At 48.1% G+C, this 19,798-nt stretch overlaps 1 protein-coding gene across 2 annotated transcripts; it reads left to right on the top strand.

Annotated features, from left to right (window-relative positions):
- The first annotated feature begins 1,674 nt into the window (after positions 1-1,674).
- LOC310672625 (uncharacterized protein) lies at positions 1,675-18,690 on the top strand. Of its 2 annotated transcripts, none has more exons than XM_083430103.1 (5): positions 1,675-2,780; positions 8,821-8,942; positions 13,464-13,562; positions 14,151-14,315; positions 17,097-18,690. In XM_083430103.1, exons 1-5 carry the CDS (start codon positions 2,744-2,746, stop codon positions 17,241-17,243), a joined length of 570 nt encoding a protein of 189 aa, XP_083286229.1. In that variant the 5' UTR covers positions 1,675-2,743; the 3' UTR covers positions 17,244-18,690. The 2 variants fall into 2 exon arrangements, with proteins under 2 accessions (XP_083286229.1, XP_083286230.1); XM_083430104.1 differs by having other exon boundaries at positions 1,726-2,780; positions 8,824-8,942.
- Positions 18,691-19,798: the final 1,108 nt, after the last annotated feature.

The raw sequence follows: 19,798 nt of genomic DNA on the forward strand, positions 1-19,798 counted from the left end.
AAAGGCCAGGTTCTAGAAAAATGGTCATTCTACCTTGTCCAATAATGGTGAGGTCTAAAGGATTTCCCAGTTATGCTGGGCTGGACTTCCCCTTTCTCATCTGCACAAGCAAGTTGAAGTTTCTTGTACTGTAGAACAGTGTTTCTGAAATTTGCGTCTCTAGCTCGTTTTTTTGCACTACAACTCCCACCATCCCTAGCTAGCAGGACCAGTGGTCAGGGATGATGGGAATTGTAGTCCAAAAAAGCAGCTGGAGACCCAAGTTGGGGAAACACTGCTGTAGAAGGTCCTTGGAAGGAATCTTCTTCTGTAAAGCAAACAAACATTTGGAGGGGGGAGGGGAAGGTTCCTGTCACTCAATAAACAGTTGAACCAGCAGAGGGAGCCTGTAGAGTCACTGTTGGAGCAGCCTTTTTACATTCTGCAAAGCAGCATTGTGAGGGAGATGTCAAGTGAAAGGTTATTATAGTGCGATACTTGAACACAAGGGTAGGCACTTAGCATGATGAATGAGCCTTCTGCATTTCCAGAACCTATGAAGTGTTAAGACCCAACGCGTACTCACCTGCCAAACTCAGCTAGTGGGAGGTCTTGAGAGGAATTCTGCTGCCGCCAAAGCTGCAAATGACTTATTAACTAGAGTTAGTTAACTAGTACAGACTGTTTGTTCCCGCTGTCAGTGCAGCTCCCTAACTTCAGACACTGAATGATACTAAGAATGAATATGCTATGGAGTGTTTTGAATTGATTCCTTTGTATCAACCCTGTAAAGAAGTTCATTAATACAAGCAATGTAAAGAGAGGAGGGATTTAACTAAATAGGAATTGGGAATTTAATTAAAATATATATTTATTAAATTTTCAATTTTTACAAATTCTTTTAAAATGCAATCTGAACGACTCTCATATCTGTTGACTTCCCATCCACCTCTTTCACGGTGTTTTGGACATGTTAAAACGTTTGCAGGATCTGAAGTATAGCAACAGATGAGAATTTGTAGTTTAATAATGCAGAGTTAATGTATATAATGGATGAAAATAACTAACGCAGCAGAATTCACTCTCATCCACCCTCTGGTGGTGCTGATTTAGGAATGGCCGCTGTTCTCGTCACCCATAAACATGCACGGAAAGAATTTTATTCATCATATGGAAAACGTCAAGACTTTTTTTTTAAAACGCAATTGTGTTGGTGAGGCATCCATGCAGGAACGAAACCTCTGCGGCCGCTTCGTTACCTGGGTCTGCAGAGCTGAATAAGAGGTATACTCCGGCCTCAGGTGTCCTTTCGGGTCAAGTTGGAAGCTGCCTCCCCCAAAAGCGTTACAACAAGCGGGGAGACCAATCTGACGCCATCCATCCATCCATCGGCCGGTCGAGCGCTTGGAAAATTTCAGGTGCTTCACAAGTGAGCAACAACATCAACTGCTATGAGATCTTTGGAAAACACTTTAACGCAGACTCTCTTCTTAATCGTCGATTTAAATAAAATTCTTCTTGCCCGCGTGGCTTTGTTTCTCAGGACGCCTAAAGCTCGGGGGTAGGGGGATATCAGGGGAAACTATTACGATGCGCAAGAAAAATCCATTGACAATGGAACGCCGGAGGAAGCGCGTTCCTTTCGTTTCTCCCCCCCCCCCCCGCCATCGCCCCGTTCCTCCCCACGTGCACAGTTACCATGACGACCGCCGACACAATGTTGCATCCGGAGAAGGTAGCTCTTTTCACTTCCCACCAATCGGGGCCCAGAGCGTTGCCTCCGCGACCAATCAGAAGCGGAACCCGGGAGATCGGCGCAGGAAGGCGGTAGAGAGTGCAAAGATCTCCCCGCGAGGCTGGAAGGGGAGCCGTGCGGGTCGCGGAATCCGAGCGAGGGGGTTGCTGCTGCTGCTTTTGTTGCTTCGGTTTTGATTTTGGAGGAGAAAGCCCATTGCACCTCCCGGCCCCACCTCGGATGGGCTTTGCAAAAAGCGCACGTGCAACTTGGCTGGGCCCGGGATGCCGGAGGGAAGCGGCCAGGCCCAGGAAAAGCTCCGCGACCTTTCTGGAGGCTCCGATCGAGGGGAAGCAACTGGATTTTTAAGCCGGCGCTTTTGAATTCTTTCCAGAGGGAGCCTATGGAGAGTGCAGACCGCGCTGCTGCTGCTGCTGCTGCTGCTGCTGCTGCTGCTGCAACAACCCTCGTTTTGCGGGGGGAGCGTCTCCGAAGCCAGGCATCTGCCGAAGAAGGAGCCGAGCCAAGCTCTCCCCCTGGCGCGCTCACCTTTGGAACAGCTTATCTGCCCTAAGGGAGACCGAGGACGGAAAGTGGGGAAAAAATTACTCCAGAACCAAGCAGCCCAGCGCTGGAAGGAAGAGGAGAGAGCTCGGAGCCGCCTCCCTCCGGGTGCCGGAGAGCTTATTGCCCCGAGAGTGCGATGCTAACCCCGGGAGCGATGCAAAGAAGAGCAGGAGGGGAGCGATAAGTTAGGAGCGCACGAAGCCAGTCATTGGCCGGACGTATTCCGGGATCGAACCCGAGGAGAAGCCAGAAGGAACCAGACTGGGCTGCACGGGCTCCGTCGTGGCGGGGGGGTCCAAAGCTAACGGAACTGGAGGGCTGGTGAATTCGCCGGCGGGGACTGGATTCGGGCGGATTCCCCTCCTCCATGTGGAGCCACCAAGCTGGAAGGGATCTCGCAGTCGACCAGAGTTGAGCCAGCCGAGCGAGGCGCTGCCACACCCGCCCACCGCCCCTGTTCCCATGGATAGCAGCGTCGTGGCGATTATCATAGCCACCAGTGAGTCCTTGCATGGCTCTCTCTCGCTCTTAAACCGGGATGGATGCGGGTGGTGGGGGGCCCTCTCTCCCCAAATGAGACTGCCTCCCCCTGCTTGGTTATGTCCCATGCGTTATACTTCACTGTATGCACACATATAATGTGGTTTTGGTTTGGCACCTAGACACTGTTTATGGCCCCTTCGGGGAAACTGGTAGATTCAAGTGCTTGGGACCTGGTTGTTTATATTACAGGCAGGTACTGGGCAAAGTCTTAGCCTTGCAGAGGCAGCTGCAGGTTTCTGCATGTCACAGCTTTTGTGGCAGAAAGGGTGATTTCCTGCTGTGAATGCTAACTTAGGTCATGTTCTTAGGGATGCTAACTTAGCTTCTGGCTTGGCATCTCTCTGCATTGTGGATTCATCACCCATGTTGACCTCCTGCCCTTCCTGTGGGTTACTGGAGGAGATGAACTATTAGGGAGCTCTGTTAGTGTTGGCATGGCTCCAGGGATTGGAAGGGCTGGTTCAGTGCACCAGGAGCCCTTTTGACACTCCCACAGAGCTGTAAGGAGCATGTAGGGATAACGTTCAAATCAGGACAGTGGAATCCTGTTTATGTATTTGAATTTCCTGTGATTCCTTTTCTTCAGTATGTTTGAGTAGAAGTTCAGCAGAGAATGATGCGAGCAGAATGGTACAGCTTATCAGAGGAACTTAAACTGGCACAGAAATATAGAAGCTTTGGAGAGCCATTAACAAAGGTTTCTGTGAAGTCAAAAACTTGTATACAGTGCTTCTTTCTATACTAAGCAGCAGAACTAATGAAAGGTATCACTTTTTCCTGTTTTGGCTTTCGATTGGATAAAAATATTCTAAGAGGTTTCCTACAAGAATTACAGCTCCAAGCTCTTTTGTGAGCAAAATACTGGTTGGAATTTGAAGAAGCATCTGGGATCACCTGCTAGAGAGACATGATTGATGACTGTCAATCACCTGCTCCCCATTTCCATATTGTTGTGCCTGTTTTTTTGGATGTGAGAGTGATACGTATTTTGTTAAACAAGCCTTGGAGTTTCATAGTGTGACCTGTGCTCTCCTCTGAGGTCTGAAGGCTTGTGTCTTCCACCCACATAGTAAACTGCCCATTGTAGATCATTATCAAGGCTCTCCAAAGACGCCTACAAAGAAGGATATCCTTCATATTATTCAGGCAAAAAGTACAGCAGCCTATCTGGAAGCATTGCAAAAAATATTAGTCAATATGCATTCTCCCATTTTCCACCCAAAGACGCCCAAGCTGGTTAGCAACAGTAAAATCAAAATACAAAATCAAGTATTGAAAACAGAGCATCAATTAAATAAATGATGAGGCAAACAAAAATGACATATACAATTAGCCAGTTTGACTATAAAAACGGCTACCAGAACAGGCATGTTTTCAAAAGGCAGCAAATGATAATTAAAAATGGCTCCAAGGGCCAGGCTGCTCTCCCAGGGCAGAGAGTTGTATAGCCCAAGTGAAAACTGCTGTATTCCTGTCCAACATGCCTCACGTACAGGTGAGAGACACAGAATATGAAGTATAGAATTTTAAAAAGCCTTCCTCATCCAAAGCAAAGATTAGACCAGCAATTCCCTTTATGAAACTGTTGGGAGTCAGAGTGATGAAATAAATTGGCCGTGTTGTCTGTATACCAGCAGGAGAGAACAAGATTTGTTTATTTGTCAGTGGAAGCATCGTTCATTGCATCCCTGTTACTTTTCCTTGTTTGGAAAAATCTGGTGTTCCAAATGAAAATAAGAAAAGGCTTTTTTAGACCAGGGATGGGAATCTAATGGGCTTCCAGTTGTTGTTGGGTGACAAGTTCAGCAAATTCAGCACAGATGAGAAGCTCCCTCCTCTGCTCAGTTCTGCTGACTCCACATGGTAGAATAAGGACAATTTCCCACCTGCAGACAAGATTGTTCTATCAAGATCTAATCTAGTTATAACTCAGGCTGCTGCATGCATGATCCCTGATCCAGCATGCCTAAACCAGAATATGTTAAAAGCCCCTCAAAATTAATATATGTTGGAGGTGCCAGGGCTTTTTGAACAATGGCCCTCAAATTTGCAGATCAAATTCTTCCGCATTAGCTTCTGAACAGCCTTGTTCTGATAAAGCAGGTGGAAACACAACAGAATGATATTTAAACTTGATTTCTCTTGCATAATCACCTATGGTCAGCAGAGCTACTTGGAAGTAAGTTGTTAGTCTGAGGGCTGCAAAGTGGACATGCTTGGACTTTTCAGGGTGGTTTTTGTTGTTGCAGAAATGAGTGGATTACCATCTTAAGTGAAATAAGGAAATATTACCATCTGGCTGTCATTGGAAAGCAGAAATATGAGGAATGTGAAAATTAAGAGATTAAGGTCGCAATCCCAAACCTGTTTTTACTCCAATCCTATTAAAACCAGTAGGGCTAATCTGAAGTCAGTATGTGGTGGAATTGCAGGCTCCTGGGACCCAAAGTCCTCCAGTGGTTTAATTGCTGCTGTTTTCGTTGGATTTTTTGCTAGTTGTCAAATTTCCCTGGTGTCATTCAGCTATTTCTTGAGGGCTTACCTCTTGCTAAGCGCCTCCAGAGTAGAATAAAGGCAGGTCCTACCCACAGGTTTATGTTATAAGAATATGTGATACAAAGGAAGAAGGCAAGGCAGGGATTAATGGGGAGAGAAGGAAACCACTAAAGAAAATCCCAGAGGGAATAAGGACTTAAAAAACCCCACAAAAACTTATTCGAGAGAAATGGAAAATGTAACTACAGAGAGAGAGAGAGATTTTGTGGGGTTGGGGGCATTTTAGTATCCTAAGCCAAATTCCAACACACCTTGGAAATTGGACACATCCAAGCCATGTGTGTCGTGTCAGGAGAAACCAACTCCATTCTGCTTCTCTGTGTCAGTTTTGCATTTTGTGCCCTAATAGTTTCTGTTGGCTGGACTAAAAATGTGCCCCAAATACCTGACTCCTTTAGGAATCCTTTGGAATTCTCCCCCCCCCCCAAAAAAAAGTTATTTTTGGTTTTCAATACTCTGTATGGGCACTTAAAACTGCTCTCCTGGATCAGTTTTATTGCATCTTTACCGTAGCACATGACATTGGCCGCAGTAAAAGAATACTCAAATAATAGCAGTTCATTTGAAATGTTTGTGATTTTCTTTCGTCCCAGGGGGTTGGGGGGGACGGACTGTGTCAGGGCTGGGTGGGACTGGAAGTGAGAAGTGGCTGAAATTTGGGAACGGTACTTAATACTGTGTAGGTGACACAGTATCCCAGAAGGACTGTGTTGAAGGTCTGCATCTGTATTTTATTTTATTTTTTAGTGGTGGGTGTTGAAAATGGGGCAGCGAAACAGGTTTAGTGCTTGAGAAACTAGCAACAGGCTAGCTGCATAGTACTCTCTGGAAAGCCAACCACGTTTTATAGTTTACCTCAAATCACCCAGATTAGATTGTGCTACAAGCAGTAGGGCCATGGTGCCACTATAGCAGAGGCAGCGTACGATATGGAGGAAGTGCTTGGAAAGTTTATACAAGTGAGCTGCATGCCCAAGGGAGCACCATATCTGCTATTGCTGGGTACCTGTTAAGGGGTAAAGGTAAGGTCTAAACCACTGAGCCTCTTGGGCTTGCCGATCAGAAGGTCAGTGGTTCGAATCCCCGCTATGGGGTGAGCTCCTGTTGCTCTGCCCCAGCTCTTGCCAACCTAGCAGTTCGAAAGCACACCAGTGCAAGTAGATAAATAGGTACCGTTGCGGCGAGAAAGTAAACAGCATTTCCGTGCACTCTGGTTTCCATCACGGTGTTCCGTTGCGCCAGAAGTGGTTTGGTTGTGCTGGCCACATGACCCAGAAAGTTGTCTGTGGACAAATGCTGGTTCCCTCGGCCTGAAAGCGAGATGTGCACCGCAACCTCATACTTGCCTTGGACTGGACTTAACCATCCAGGGGTCCTATACCTTTACCTTAAGGGGCAATTGGACCAGGGGGCGGAATCTCAGGTTCTGCTTGCGGGCTTCCCATGGGCAGCTGGTTGCCTGTAGTGATAACTGGATGCTGAATTTATTTATTTTTCTACTTGTTTAGTACCAAATCTGTGCATGGGTCTTTACAAAGAAGTAGTTTGACATGCCCATCTCTGATGGGGCTTACGAGCTTAAGGCTAGATTGTCATGACCTATGAGGAGAAACCTTGTTCGTGTTTCATGTGATAGATACCTTGCTTAAGAGACATATAGGCAACTGCCAGCCTCTTAAAATTAGCTATATTTCTATTCTTCCTGAATAGAATGCTTTCACATTCCTAAATGTGCAGAGATTTGGCTGAACAAGAGTATCACTCTCAAACTACTGGAGCTCTGTGATGCTCTTTTAAAAAAACACACCCAACAACAACTCGCCTACCAACATAGATTGATTCCAGCCGTGTAAATGTGACAGGTTACTAATCCACAAGCCTGCTTCACAGCCTACCTTTCCCACAGATACTTGTGGCATATTGATGGCTTTATTTGATTAAAAATAGCAGTTTCTCTTTTCAGTTCACAGAAGCTTCTTTACCTAGTCAGAATAGAGACCATTTTTACTTGCCATAGGTGCCTGTTTACAAGCTTGGTCAAATAAAAGAATTCATTGACCATCTTTGCATTTCTTAGTGGTGCTGTAATGCCACCAAATCTTAGACCATAAACCTCATTATTGTGTCTGCCACGAGGCAGATCGCAGCCAGATTCAGTTTGCTATATCTATATCCTTTGTCCCTAGCCCTCCGGAGATCATCAACCAGTGCGACCAAGGCAGTTTCAGTCCCATGATGAGGCCTGAATCCCGACTGGAAGGGATCCAAAAGGTCCGCTTCTTCCAGGCGTGCCTGGAGTTGTTCAGCAACCGCTCGTTCAATCACCTTGCCCAAGAATGGAAGATTTGAGACTGGGCGATAGTTGGCCATTGTGGCCGTATCTAAAGATGGTTTTTTAAGAAGCGGTTTAATAACCGCCTCTTTCAGTGGGTCTGGGAAGGCTCCCTCACGGAGGGAAGCATTCACCACCCCACGAAGCCCATCGCCCAGTCCTTCCCAGCTAGCTTTTATAAGCCAGGATGGGCAAGGATCCAGGAGACAGGTGGTTGGTTTCACTCGTCCAAGCAGCCTGTCCACACCCTCGGAGGTAACAGATTGGAATTGATCCCACACAACTTGACTAGACAAAACTCTAGGACTCTCCCGCCCCGGCCCTGCTCCCACGGTGGAGTCTACTTCTTCCCGAATCTGAGCGATTTTATCTGCAAAAAACTTTGCAAAATCATTGCAGGAGAACATGTGGCCTGTACTGGGCCCCGATGTTGCAGGTGGTTCTGCTAAATTGTGAACCACCTGAAAAAGTCTCCTGCTGCTGTTTTCTGCAGATGCAATAGAGGCGGTGAAGAAATTCTTCTTCGCCGTCGCTATCGCCAGTTGGTAGGCTCGACATTGAGCTCTAACCTGTGTCCGGTCAGATTCTGAATGAGAGAGCCACCGGCGCTCTAGCCGTCTCAACGATTGTTTCATTGCCCTCAGATCTGTGGAAAACCACGGGGCTGTCCGGGCTCCATGCAATCTGAGAGGGCGCTTCGGAGCCAAACAGTCAATAGTCCTGGTTAACTCCACATTCGAGCGGGCCACCAGGGAATCAGCTGAAAGGCCATCAACATGGGATAAAGCACCCCCTACCACTCTCTGGAAACCATTTGGATCCATTAAGTGGTGGAGGCGGACCATCCGAATTGGTCCCACCTCCCTGCAGAGGGGATGGGTCGCAGAGAAGTCCAGTAGATTCCCAGAGTCACTGCTCCTAGCTAGGGATGAACTCGGTTAGGATGCCAGAGGGTGCTAAATCGGTGGCTCTCTCCTGCCCCCATTGCCTTTAGCCTTGCAGAGTGTACATTTCCTGGAGACTTCAGCCAGGACGTGAAGCCTGAGGCCTAGTCCCAGGCTGTGTGGAACACCCTCACCCGTGTTTCCCCTTTTCTCTTCCTCGACAGCAGTTTCTTCCTCCATCTTCATCGTGGCCATTTTGGTGCTGCTGCTGCTTTTGTACCACCGGGACCCTCTGTGCTGCCAGTTCCTGTGCTCTTGCCGTTTCTTCCAGAGCCCCAGTCAGTATGTGAGTATCTCCACCTCCCTCTTCCCTGCTGTTTCAATAGGCCTTGCATCCGAATGCACCCACCTGCCCACCCACCACATTTCTTTCTGCTCCGGCTGGGATGGAAGGAACCAAGGCACCCCCCCCCCTCAGCTCAGCCTTCCCTAGGGTCCCATTACAGGTTTGTACAGAATGGCCTCGGGGTTTAGAATATTATTATGATTATTATAATTCGTTGCTTACTCCTGGCTGGAGAGCAGCTCAAGGCCTATTTGCAGTTCTCTCCTGCTGGGTTATAGTGTGTACTCACCAAGACACTCCCTGGCTGCCCGCTTCCTTCCCACTCTCTTCCACCAACAAAGCCCTTTCACCTGAGTGTGTCGCCAATGGGCGGCTTTTGAGCATGGCTGTCGGGGGGCACGTTATTGAATTTTGAGAGCACGAGAAGGCAGCACCAGGAGTGACGCAGGTCGCCAGGGCGATGGTGATATCCCCCTGCGCCTAAGAGAACTGCACTCCTCCTTAACTCTCTGGCACAGTTCTTTCTTTCTTTCTTTCTTTCTTTCTTTCTTTCTTTCTTTCTTTCTCTTTCTTTTTTGGCAACGATGGATCACAGCAGGGAGTGCTACTGTAAGGCACGGGTAAAATACAGACAATGCCACTCTTGGTTGCTGGTATCCTGGCAACCAGCATTATACTTTGCACAGCTCACGATTGGAGACAGCCACAGAGAGAACATTTCCCCCTATTTTTCTTCTCTCTCTCTCTCTCTCTCTCTCTCTCTCACTGACTCACAGTCACAAACCCTTCCCCTCTCTCTTATGCACACACACACACAAGCTTTTTTGATGACTGCTGTTTGAGGAGCACCTGAGCAACTTCGTGGCATTTCTCTCCCCACCCCACCGTGCATTAGACATTTGAAAGACCAAAAAACCTGGGCAGCCTGTGCATACTTTCCCCCTTGCAGGTTCAGACCACCAAAGGCCTATCTAGTCCAGCACCCTGTTTCTCCTTACGACCAGCCAGAGAGTGGCCTCTTGAGAAGCCCCCAAACAGAGCATGAGAGCAACAGCCCTCTCTCTCCCCAAACGTGTTCCTTAGCAACTGGTATTCAGAGGTTCCCTTCAGCGAGGAACAAATCCCTTTTTTCGTTTACATTTGTACTTCCGCATATTCACATATGAAACTGCTCGTGGTAAAAAGTGCAGTTTGGCCACCAGAAGCAGTGAAGATGGCTCACTTAACTCTCCTGGAAAGGAACCATCAGGTAATTCCTGGCAGATAGCAGGAATTCCTTTACAGGATGCATGTTGGTGTAGATATAGCCACGTGGCAAAAGCAAGAGAAATCCCACAGTGCTTGTAGTCCAGAACCCAACATTGATTGGAGTGTGGCAGCAAAGACTCAGAATTGCTTTGAAGTAACAGAAATGTGCCATGTCCCTAGTACGGCCAAGAGGGCTGTGACAAGGGTTTCCTCAGCCCAATAAGTTTTGTGTATCACGTTCATGTTCAGGGACAATTGAAATGCTTTCCTAATAAAAGCTTGTGTCTTTGGGTCCAGGTGCCACTTCATGAAATCAGGCCAGAATTTAGGAACGCTCAATTCAAGTCATGTCAAGATGACATGTTTGATGGGTGTGGTCTCTCCTGATTTTTGCTGGAGGAATTGCAACTTTCCAGTTGCGGTATCCCCTCCAGTTGGGAACTTTTCTCGAGACTGCCATGCCACTACCCTTGTGGGCCTTTGTGGCACAGGAGGCGACACCGTTTGAGTTGATGGAGCCCAGGTGCAAGAGCCTCTTAAAAGTTTGCTGCATGGTGCTTGCGTGGGAAAGTGATCATTTCTGGCCTCCAGCCATGCGGCCTCCACTATCCCAGATTACTGTGTATAACATGCGTGCATGCAGGTTATCATACGGTGGCAACCTGCTGTCAAAACACTGCCCTGCCCAGTTCGCCACACTACCACAAAGGCTTCTGCAAGTGCGTCGGTGGTCCTATGCAAGTGGAACCTTTGGGTCTGTGGGTGGAAGCGAAGCGATTGGCTAAGTGCTGTGCAGCAGCGCACGTAGATCTGCTGGGGAGAGCTCAGGGCCATGTGCCAGATTGGCAAGCCCTACCGAGGCAACGCCCGAGCCTTGTTTGCTTGCGGCTCACCTTTCGGATCCCAGGTTCGGATTTCAGAGCTTCGGGAGCTGGTGCTACGTTTTGCTTGCTTCACCTGTGGAGGCTTAGCTTGAACAATGGAGGTAGTTTCTCAGAGGCTCCGTTGCAAGAAACCAGAAGGGAAGGGAGAAGAAAGTGAGATGCAAAACGGACCCTTGGAAACTCACATCCCGCTTTCCACAAGAATATGATACGTCGTACTGGCCGACGCGTATATAAATTGCAGTTTGCTGACCCATCACGTCCCTCTTTCCTTGCCCAAAGATGTTAATTTTCCCCAGAGGAAAGGGATTATATCTGGAGGCAGGTCTAGGCTCATTTAAGTGCTACACCAGACATTTGCAAATCATTGAATTTCCCCTAGGCTCTCAATAAGGCCAATATTGATGTACAGTGGTACCTCGGGTTACAGACGCTTCAGGTTACAGACTCCAATAACCCAGAAATAGTACCTTGGGTTATGAACTTTACTTCAGGATGAGAACAGAAATCGTGTGGCGGCAGCAGGAGGCCCCATTAGCTAAAGTGGTACCTCAGGTTAAGAACAGTTTCAGGTTAAGAACGGACCTCCAGAACGAATTAAGTTCTTAACCCGAGGTACCACTGTAGTATAATCACTCCTTTCAAGTGAGCCCATGGTGTGTCCCTCCGTCCCCGTCCCCCGGTGATTCCATTCAACCTGTTCCTTCTCTCTGGGTTTCTCTGCTCCCATCTTGCTGTTACTTGTGATGGATCTCTTTGTGGCTCTGCCTTCTGTGCCCTTTTGCAGGTGTTTGCTTAGTAGCAACTCTCTTGAGTCCAAAGGTACAGGGAGGAAGAGCTGAGATTGTACCCTGTACTGCAAAGGCCTTCAGCTGCGCATCCTGGATGTTGCTGGACCATACAACTGCCTTGGCCGAGCTGGCTGGGGCTGATGCGAACTGTAGTCTTAACAACACCTTTGAAGAACGCTGCTGTATCCCCTTCCTTTGGGAGGTGGGCTGGCACCCACGAGGACTTCCTGTTCTCAAAACACGCCTCTCTAGGAGAAGCAGTGTGTAGAGCTCAGGCATAGAGTGGGAGGTCTGGGAAAGACCAGCGCTAGGGATTTCTGTAGATGATTCACTCTTATCTACAACCAAGTGGCTTTTATCACTGCTTCAGGCCTAATGTCAGAATCCCATATACCAGCAGTTGAGATGCTTTACTGCCGCCACCTAGGTGAATCATTATGTACACAGACAACATCCTATGCGAATGGGAAGGATGTTTCAGCTGCTGCAGTTAAACATCCCAAATAACCAAGGTGGCTCACACACCAAAACAAACAAACAGACTCAGTGCTGTAAGGTGCTGGATTACATATCTGAGGCTAGCAACAGACAGGAGGTAGATTGGGATCTGCTGGGGTAGTTTGCAGTCTGTTGACAATGGTTTCCTAGGCTCAAATATTTACAGCCAGCAACAACGAAAAAGGCTTACCCACTGCCACCCTTTAAAATTAGGCTGAGGAAAAGCTTGGGAGGAAGTGAAGGGCTTTTGTGTTTGTGAAGGGGACAGCAAGTTCAGTTCCTTCCCTGAAAACAAGCTGGCTGTGCCTCAGGTGCCACGGTGTTCTTTTAAGTTTCTTCCCCCATCAGCCACAACTTTGCACTTGGGGGCGTTTCTCAGGTTTCTAGTAAAGAAGATGGTAGATGCCTCAAGCCAGGAGCTCCTCCCTCATTCCTTCCTGAGAGGATGGAAGCCATCCCTGGGGTCCTCTGGCTGGTTGCCCAGGCATAACTTTCTGTTGCTCTCTGAGGCCTCTTCACGGACCAGGATTGATATAATTTTGCCATATACGAAAAGTGGGTTTAGCTAGGAAAGTGTAGCTTGCTGGGAAGCTCTTGGCTCTAGAAAACTGCGCCCTGAAGAGTGATTCAACGACAGCAGCTGTCGGAGAAAAAACAGCTTGTGAGCGTTTGTTTTCAGAGATGAAACTTTTCAGTCAGCGCTCTTGTCACATGAACACGAAGAGGCTTCGACTAATTGAGATTTGCAGGCATTCCACTTCTATGAAACACATGAGGTCTAGAAAGGCAGCTTAGAAATATTTTTAAAATAAAAAATTAAATAAGCAGGGGGCTCTGGACAGGGTGGTTTGATGTCAAGGCCCTTCTGCCGCCCTGACTCCTAGGAGGAGGCACGGCCATTTTGTTTATGACCCCAAGCCAGTGACTGACCTTGAGGCACAGGCTTTGGCCACGAGGAGCCTGTGACCTTCCAGGTGTTGTTACTTTTGATCTGCGCAATAGAACACATTGCCAGCTTGCTGAACACGCACCCCGCAGTTGCGCGAGAGGAAAGGTCGGCTTGTATTTTAATTTTCCTTCCTTTCTTTCACTCCACGTAGGATTGCCCCCCTCCCTACTTCAGCAGCAACCAGCGTCTGGTGGGACCACCGTCGGGGACGCCGCGTCTGGAAAGTGCAGCTGAAAACCCTGGCGTCCAGGTGAGGGGGAGACTTTCCTTCCTGAAGTCCTGTAAAAGGAGCATGATCTGTGCGGGAGAAGGGGGCTTGCTTCAGGAGGCCAGGGAGGGAGTTGGAACCGCTGATGATGGATCCTCGGAGGTTGTCCCCTCTAGGCAAGAGGTTGGGTCAATGAAGAGGTGGAAGCAGGGAGAAAAAGCACCAGGTCCATGGGGGGCTGGTGGTTGTGGAAACCCCTGGGCAAGGCGCACGAGCCTCAGCAAGTGCCTGGTTGTGCCAGCACTTGTTGAACAAAGCATTGCTGGCATATTCTCTGTTCCAAGGCTTCCACAGACCCAGCATTTTCACAGTGTGGCTTTTATGGCTTTGCACACATGCAAATAACACATTTCAACACCCAAAGAGGGAAGCATGGAGAGTATCGTGCCGCATGCGAGAACTGGCACTGTTTTGCTTTCTTCCGAAGGACGCTTCTCCCATTATAGGTGAGCGGCGGATTTTTGTCGTCAAGCCAATTCCTAAAAAGTAAAGTGGGAAGGCAACAACGGACGAGCCCCCCAGCTGGGTGTATCATTCAGGTTTGTTAATGGTGTTCCTCTGTGTGTCTAGGGAGATGAGCTGTTCTGTGTCGGACCCCCCAGCAGCTACCAGCTCCCGCCGTGGGAGCAGCCGCGGCTGCCGAGCTATGAGAGTGTGCGGAAGAAGGATCGCCAGCGGGAGATCCACCAGATGATTGCCGAAAGGTTCGGCTTGTGGGCGGAGATCTCCCCAGAGGTAAGCAATCTTCAGCAAAATAATAATAATAATAATAAAACAACAACCCTCCACCCTACCACTATCTTAGGCTATAGAATTATCCCGCTGGCAGGTCTCTAATTATAAAACTTGCCCGGAGGTTCCTCCTCCTCCTCCTCCTGATACCTTGAGACCTGGCTCTATCTTTCCAATGGCATTTTTATCTTGGAAGGAACACAGTGTTCCAGGAGGCTCCAGCGCTAAGCCACTTGTTTACATTCCTTCTGGCTAATGATTCATCCTGTATCTTTTGGAAAGAAGTGCTTCTGTCTTCCTCAAGGAGCCAAAACAGACACGGTGGCAGCCGGGGATAAAGCCTCTGAGACGGTGCAAAGTGCCTTGCCATGCCCCTGGTACTGTAGGAGCTGTTCTGTTGCTGCCTTGCAGGGTCACAGGAGGGTTCTCAGACCAGAGAGCCCTTTAACCTGGAGCTAAGAATATAGGAAACCTCAGGCCCAGAGACCCCAATGTGGCCCTCCAAATTTCTCTGTCTGGCCTACAGGACTCTGCCCAGGCCACGCAGGTCCTTGCTTTGCCCCCTTTTTGAGTGTTTTTGCCTGGCTGGAATGTGTCCTTCCACTCTGATAATGCCTCTTTCTTGCCTGGCTGGAGGGTGGACAGGTGCGCAGAAACTTGCCTACTGCACAAGAGCAAGAGTTACACCCGCTGCTCTGCCCCTTTTGGCCTCTGGCTCCATCCACCGCTGCTGCTATGTGGCCCTTGGAAGATTGCCCAGAAGGAAATGATATTTTTGGATGTAAAAAGGTTTCCTGCGTCTGCTGTAGCCAAGCAGTGATTCTCCCCCACCCCCGAGACATAATGGAGGAAGCATCAATGCTTGTACACACATCCTGTTGTTCTCTCCGCTCAAACATTTTGTGTGCGTAGTGCTTCAAAGTCTGCAAAACGTATCTGACCAAAGATTTTTATAGTGTACATGCCTCTCCCCCTCTCCATTTCTGTCCTCCCAAGGTAGGATAGGCTGAGGCCCAGGGTCACCCTGTGAGTTTCACAGCTGAGCGGGGGTTTGAACCCGGGTTTCCAAGGTCCCAGGCCAGCACTCTGACCAGTATACCACCCTGGTTCTCCAGATGAGGATGGGACAAATGAAACCAATGCTTTACACCACAGGAAACCTCATCAAAAACAAGGCCAGTTCTTTTTTTTTAAAGCCTACTTCCACAGCTTAAAACAGTCTGAAGCCCATTTCAAAGAGGTTTAAATTTACAGTGAAGAGAATAGAGTAGTTTGAAAAGGCAAAATAATTTTGCTGTGGGATGCTGGTGTTCCACTCAAATGGCAGCTATACTTGGTGTGTGTGAATTAGCATTGGCTCCTCTAAGGATGAATAAGAGTAATGATAGTAGTAAAAAATAAAATAATAAAGTAAAATAAAATAAAATAAAAGCTTTATTATTTATACCCCGCCCATCTGGCTGGATTGCCCCAGCTACCCTGGGCAGCTTCCAACACATATAAAACTTAATAAAACATCGGAATGTTAAAAACTTCCTGATACAGGGCTGCCTTTGGGTGTCTCCTAAAAGTTGTGTAGTAGTTCTTTAGCTCCTTGACATCTGATGGGAGGGCGTTCCACAGGGAGGGTGCCACTGCCGAGAAGGCCCTCTTCCTGGTTCCCTGTAACCTCACTTTTCGCACTGAGGGGACTGGCAGAAGGCCCTCTGTGCCAGACCTCAGTGTCCAGGCTGAATGACGGGGGAGGTGGAGATGCTCCTTCAGGTATACTGGGCCGAGGCAGTTTACAAACTCAGCTGGGTTGTAAATGTCATTGAACTGGGGGGGGGGGGGAGATTTATTTCTGAGTAGCCGTGTAGAAGACTCAAGCATTGCTGTTGATTCTTCTAATGGACTTGAGCCTTACAAGTACTCTATCAAAGGAGCAATAATGGTAGTCAGCACTCTTGCAACCACTTACCATTTATATTGCATACTTAAAGTGCTTTCAGCAGATAGGTGAGCCTTCATAACAACCCGCAGTCTAGATAAGGAGAGGCCCAGAGCGGATAAGCAGGAGCACGTGTTGCAATGAATGTTACAAGCTGATCTTTGTACTTGGATCGCACATCTGCCCTCGGACGGTATTCATGGTTTCTCGTTCTCCACCTTTTCTCTGCCTGATTTTGAGTTTTGTTTTCCCTGGGCTCTGAACCCTGAGAGATGGGTAGGCAAGGATGGTTTCTGAGTTTCATTGGGATGCTCACCACCCGAGTATTTTGACAAGGCAGAGAAGGAAATAAACAATTGCCTGACTTTCAGAAGACACATGGGCAGCATATAAATAAGTTGTGGTGGTGGTGGCTCTGAGTCCCTGTGTTAGGACAGAAAAATGGCTTCCTTAAATGCAGGTCAGGTAGCCTAGACATCTTTAGGCCATCAAAACCACACCTGGCTCAGAGAAGGGTAGGGCAGCCAATGCATATTTTTGTTTGAGAGACAGACAGACAGACAGACAGACAGACAGACAGACAGACAAACAGACAACCCACAAAGTTGCTATATTTATATATTGAGGGGAAAACAACAACACAGACATAACCAAGTTCAAGGCCAATGAAGGCCTTTGCCTTTAATTTCATTGCCGGCATTATCGTACTATAACTTTTGACCTACAGATACCTCTAGTCTTAGTGCAAAGGTAGGTGCAAGGTTGGTCAGAATCTACCAGTAGATCTCTGGCTCATTTGTAATCCAGGCCACTGTTTTAAGGTGGTATAACAAGCTGCTTCTTATTTTTTACAGTTACCGCCACCCTACGAGCAAGCCCTGAGGTACCCTGCAACTTTACCAGGAACTGGAGTGGGTTCGGAGTTGTCAGCTGGACAGAGCTTGCCGGACATGCTGCAAGCTTCGCCGACTTATCATGCTCAGAGGAACACTTCGGTGTAGGCTGCAGGTTGGGTCCGTCCCCCCAGCCCAACCCTGTGTCTGGGACAATGCCAGAGTTTGGGGTGTGGGTTTCACCTGCACAGCAGAAACCTGCCAAACCTTTCCAGGTGCAAAAGGAACTGGGTGGAACTCTCCAGAGCCGACACAAAGCCAAGTTTTTTTGTGTGTTCCCCTTTTCTTACTAGTATTACAGTATTGAGAGCGAATGCTAGGAGATCGCCAACTCTTTCTGGAACTGAGCCTGAGGATGGCTGGACGGTGCTGTGTACACCACCTGGGGAAAGCTGTGGTCTCTCTCTTCTGAAGTATCCAAGGCTAGTTTTGAAGAGACTAGATCTAGGAACTCCTGTCTCTCAGGGCAGAGGGCCGGAATCAGTTACCCTCAGGGCTGCCTTCTTGCCCTAGGAATTGAAAAGCCACGTAGAAAACCCTATGGAGATTTCAGCCTGCAGGGTCAAACATTGGACCATGCCAGCAAGAGGCTCCCCTTGTCATTTTTCAAGAGGCAGTCGCAACACAAGGGCATCCTTGGAGGGGAAACACCAGCAACTATTACATTAAAAAGAAAACAGTGGGAGCTGCCAAACTTGCAAAGTATTAAGCCTGAACAGGAGAAAGTTTCTTTTGTCTCTCTGGTTGTCTTAAGGAGTGTCGCTTATCAGGGATTGCAGCTTCAAGTGACAGAATGAATGTATTTTGCCTCCAGCTGTTTCTACTGATTCTCTCGGACAAATTCCAATGAGGATTTCTCTCTCTTTTCTTTCAATGCTGCAGGGCAGTTTTGCAAGTCCAAATAGGACAGCAGAAGGCAGGATCGGGAGCTTCTGCAGGGAATTCCCTCCCTTCTTGGGAGTCTGAAGCAGCCCAAGGTTTTAGGGGCCAAGCCATATAACCAAGAAAGGGTTACATGCAGAGACAAGAGGGATCTCCCCCAGGAGGGGAGGAAGGTGGTGATAACTGATAGCTATCACTCCTGTCATTGTTTACTCTCCTTGACTGCTCTGTCAGTTAGACTCTTTGGTTTTTGTTATCTGGATGGTGGTTGTTTTTTGTATTTGACAAAAAGGCTTTTAAAATGTTCCTAATGCCATTGTTAAAACTGAAACAATCAGATCAGGAAAAAAAATGTTTTGGGGGCCTCCTTGCAACTTTGTGAGTGTAATGCTTGGGGGGGGGGTTAGCCAAATTCCTTTGTGTGGAATTGAGAAGGTCAGCAGTGACTCTTTTGTTTCATACAAGTTACAGCCTATAATTATGGCGAGTGCAGACACACAACACTAAGGCTGAATACACATTATTTTATTCTAGAATCCATGGAGACTTGAGTTCTTTTTCCTCCCCTACGAACTCCCCACACTAGCTAGCTACCTTGTATATTTTTGCCCCTGAAAAGTGCTACTTGACAAACTAGTTTAAATTCCAGAAATAAAAGCTCACTGCAGATCAATTCTGCATTATTACCATTAGAAAACAGATGCAGGCACAAGGGAACTTCCCTCCCTTTCCACACACCCCAAATCTCCTTGGGCATCCACCCCCCCCCCCCAAGCCTCTGCTGCGGATATCGGCAGTGCAGAAGGTACACAGAGGCAGGGGAAGTTCTGTTGTGTTGCCAAAGACATCCCATGCGAGCAGCGATTTTGGTGGATTCAACCACGTATCTACTGCGTTCATGCATGCATTGCATCATTTATTTTCCCTTTCCTTACTAGGTTTTTGTTTTTTCCCAAATGCTGGTGTTTCCTGTGTATATATGGCTACGTGGTTTCAGATGGTAGAATTCCCCTCCCATCTGAAAATCAAAATGGAGGGAGCTGCTACATCCCAGATTTTTTTAAAAAAAGAATGGATTAAATGCGCAGGAGGCAAAAGCAAACTGAGGGACATAACCAGACACACAGGGCAGACGAAAGCATGAAAGGGCAGCCTGCGGCACTCCTGGCTAGGAGCAGAATGGCCCAGGTGTCTCCCTAAAGCATTGCGTCAAGTCTGCCCTCTTGACTGTGCTAACAGCTGCTTCCCAGCTCAGTAGGCCAGAGTTTTTAAAAAACCAAACCACAGCGAGGCCGCTGGTCCTTCCTGCATATTTATAGTAAAGGTAAAGGACCCCTAGATGGTTAAGTCCAGTCAAAGCCGACTATGGGGTGCGGCGCTCATCTCGCTTTACTGGCCGAGGGAGCTGGCATTTGTCCACAGACAGCTTTCTGGGTCATGTGGTCAAACTGCTTTTGGCACAACAGGACACTGTGATGGAAACCAGAGTGCACAGAAACACCGTTTACCTTCCCGCTGCAGCGGTACCTATTTATCTACTTGCACTGGCGTGCTTTCGAACTGCTAGGTTGGCAGGAGCCGGGACAGAGCTCACCACCTTCGTGTCGATTTGAACCTCCGACCTCCTGATCGGCAAGCCGAAGAGGCTCAGTGGTTTAGACCCCAGCGCCACCCACTCCCGCTATATTTATGGTAGCCGATGCTAGAAGGACAAAGCTACAGATGCAGGGCTTGATATGTGTCAAAGCCAGCCAGCACCACCGCAGAAGCATTTCAAAGTA

Source organism: Podarcis tiliguerta (genome assembly GCF_965153285.1).
Source record: "Podarcis tiliguerta genome assembly, chromosome: 2".
In the NCBI taxonomy this organism is placed as follows: domain Eukaryota; kingdom Metazoa; phylum Chordata; class Lepidosauria; order Squamata; family Lacertidae; genus Podarcis; species Podarcis tiliguerta.

Excerpts from the sequence above, each read along its gene's own strand:
- LOC310672625 (XM_083430103.1), top strand. The coding sequence starts at position 2,744 with ATGGATAGCAGCGTCGTGGCGATTATCATAGCCACCA. Across the intron at positions 2,781-8,820 it reads GGCGATTATCATAGCCACCA|CAGTTTCTTCCTCCATCTTC; the intron begins GTGAGTCCTTGC and ends CTTCCTCGACAG. Across the intron at positions 13,563-14,150 it reads CTGAAAACCCTGGCGTCCAG|GGAGATGAGCTGTTCTGTGT; the intron begins GTGAGGGGGAGA and ends CTGTGTGTCTAG.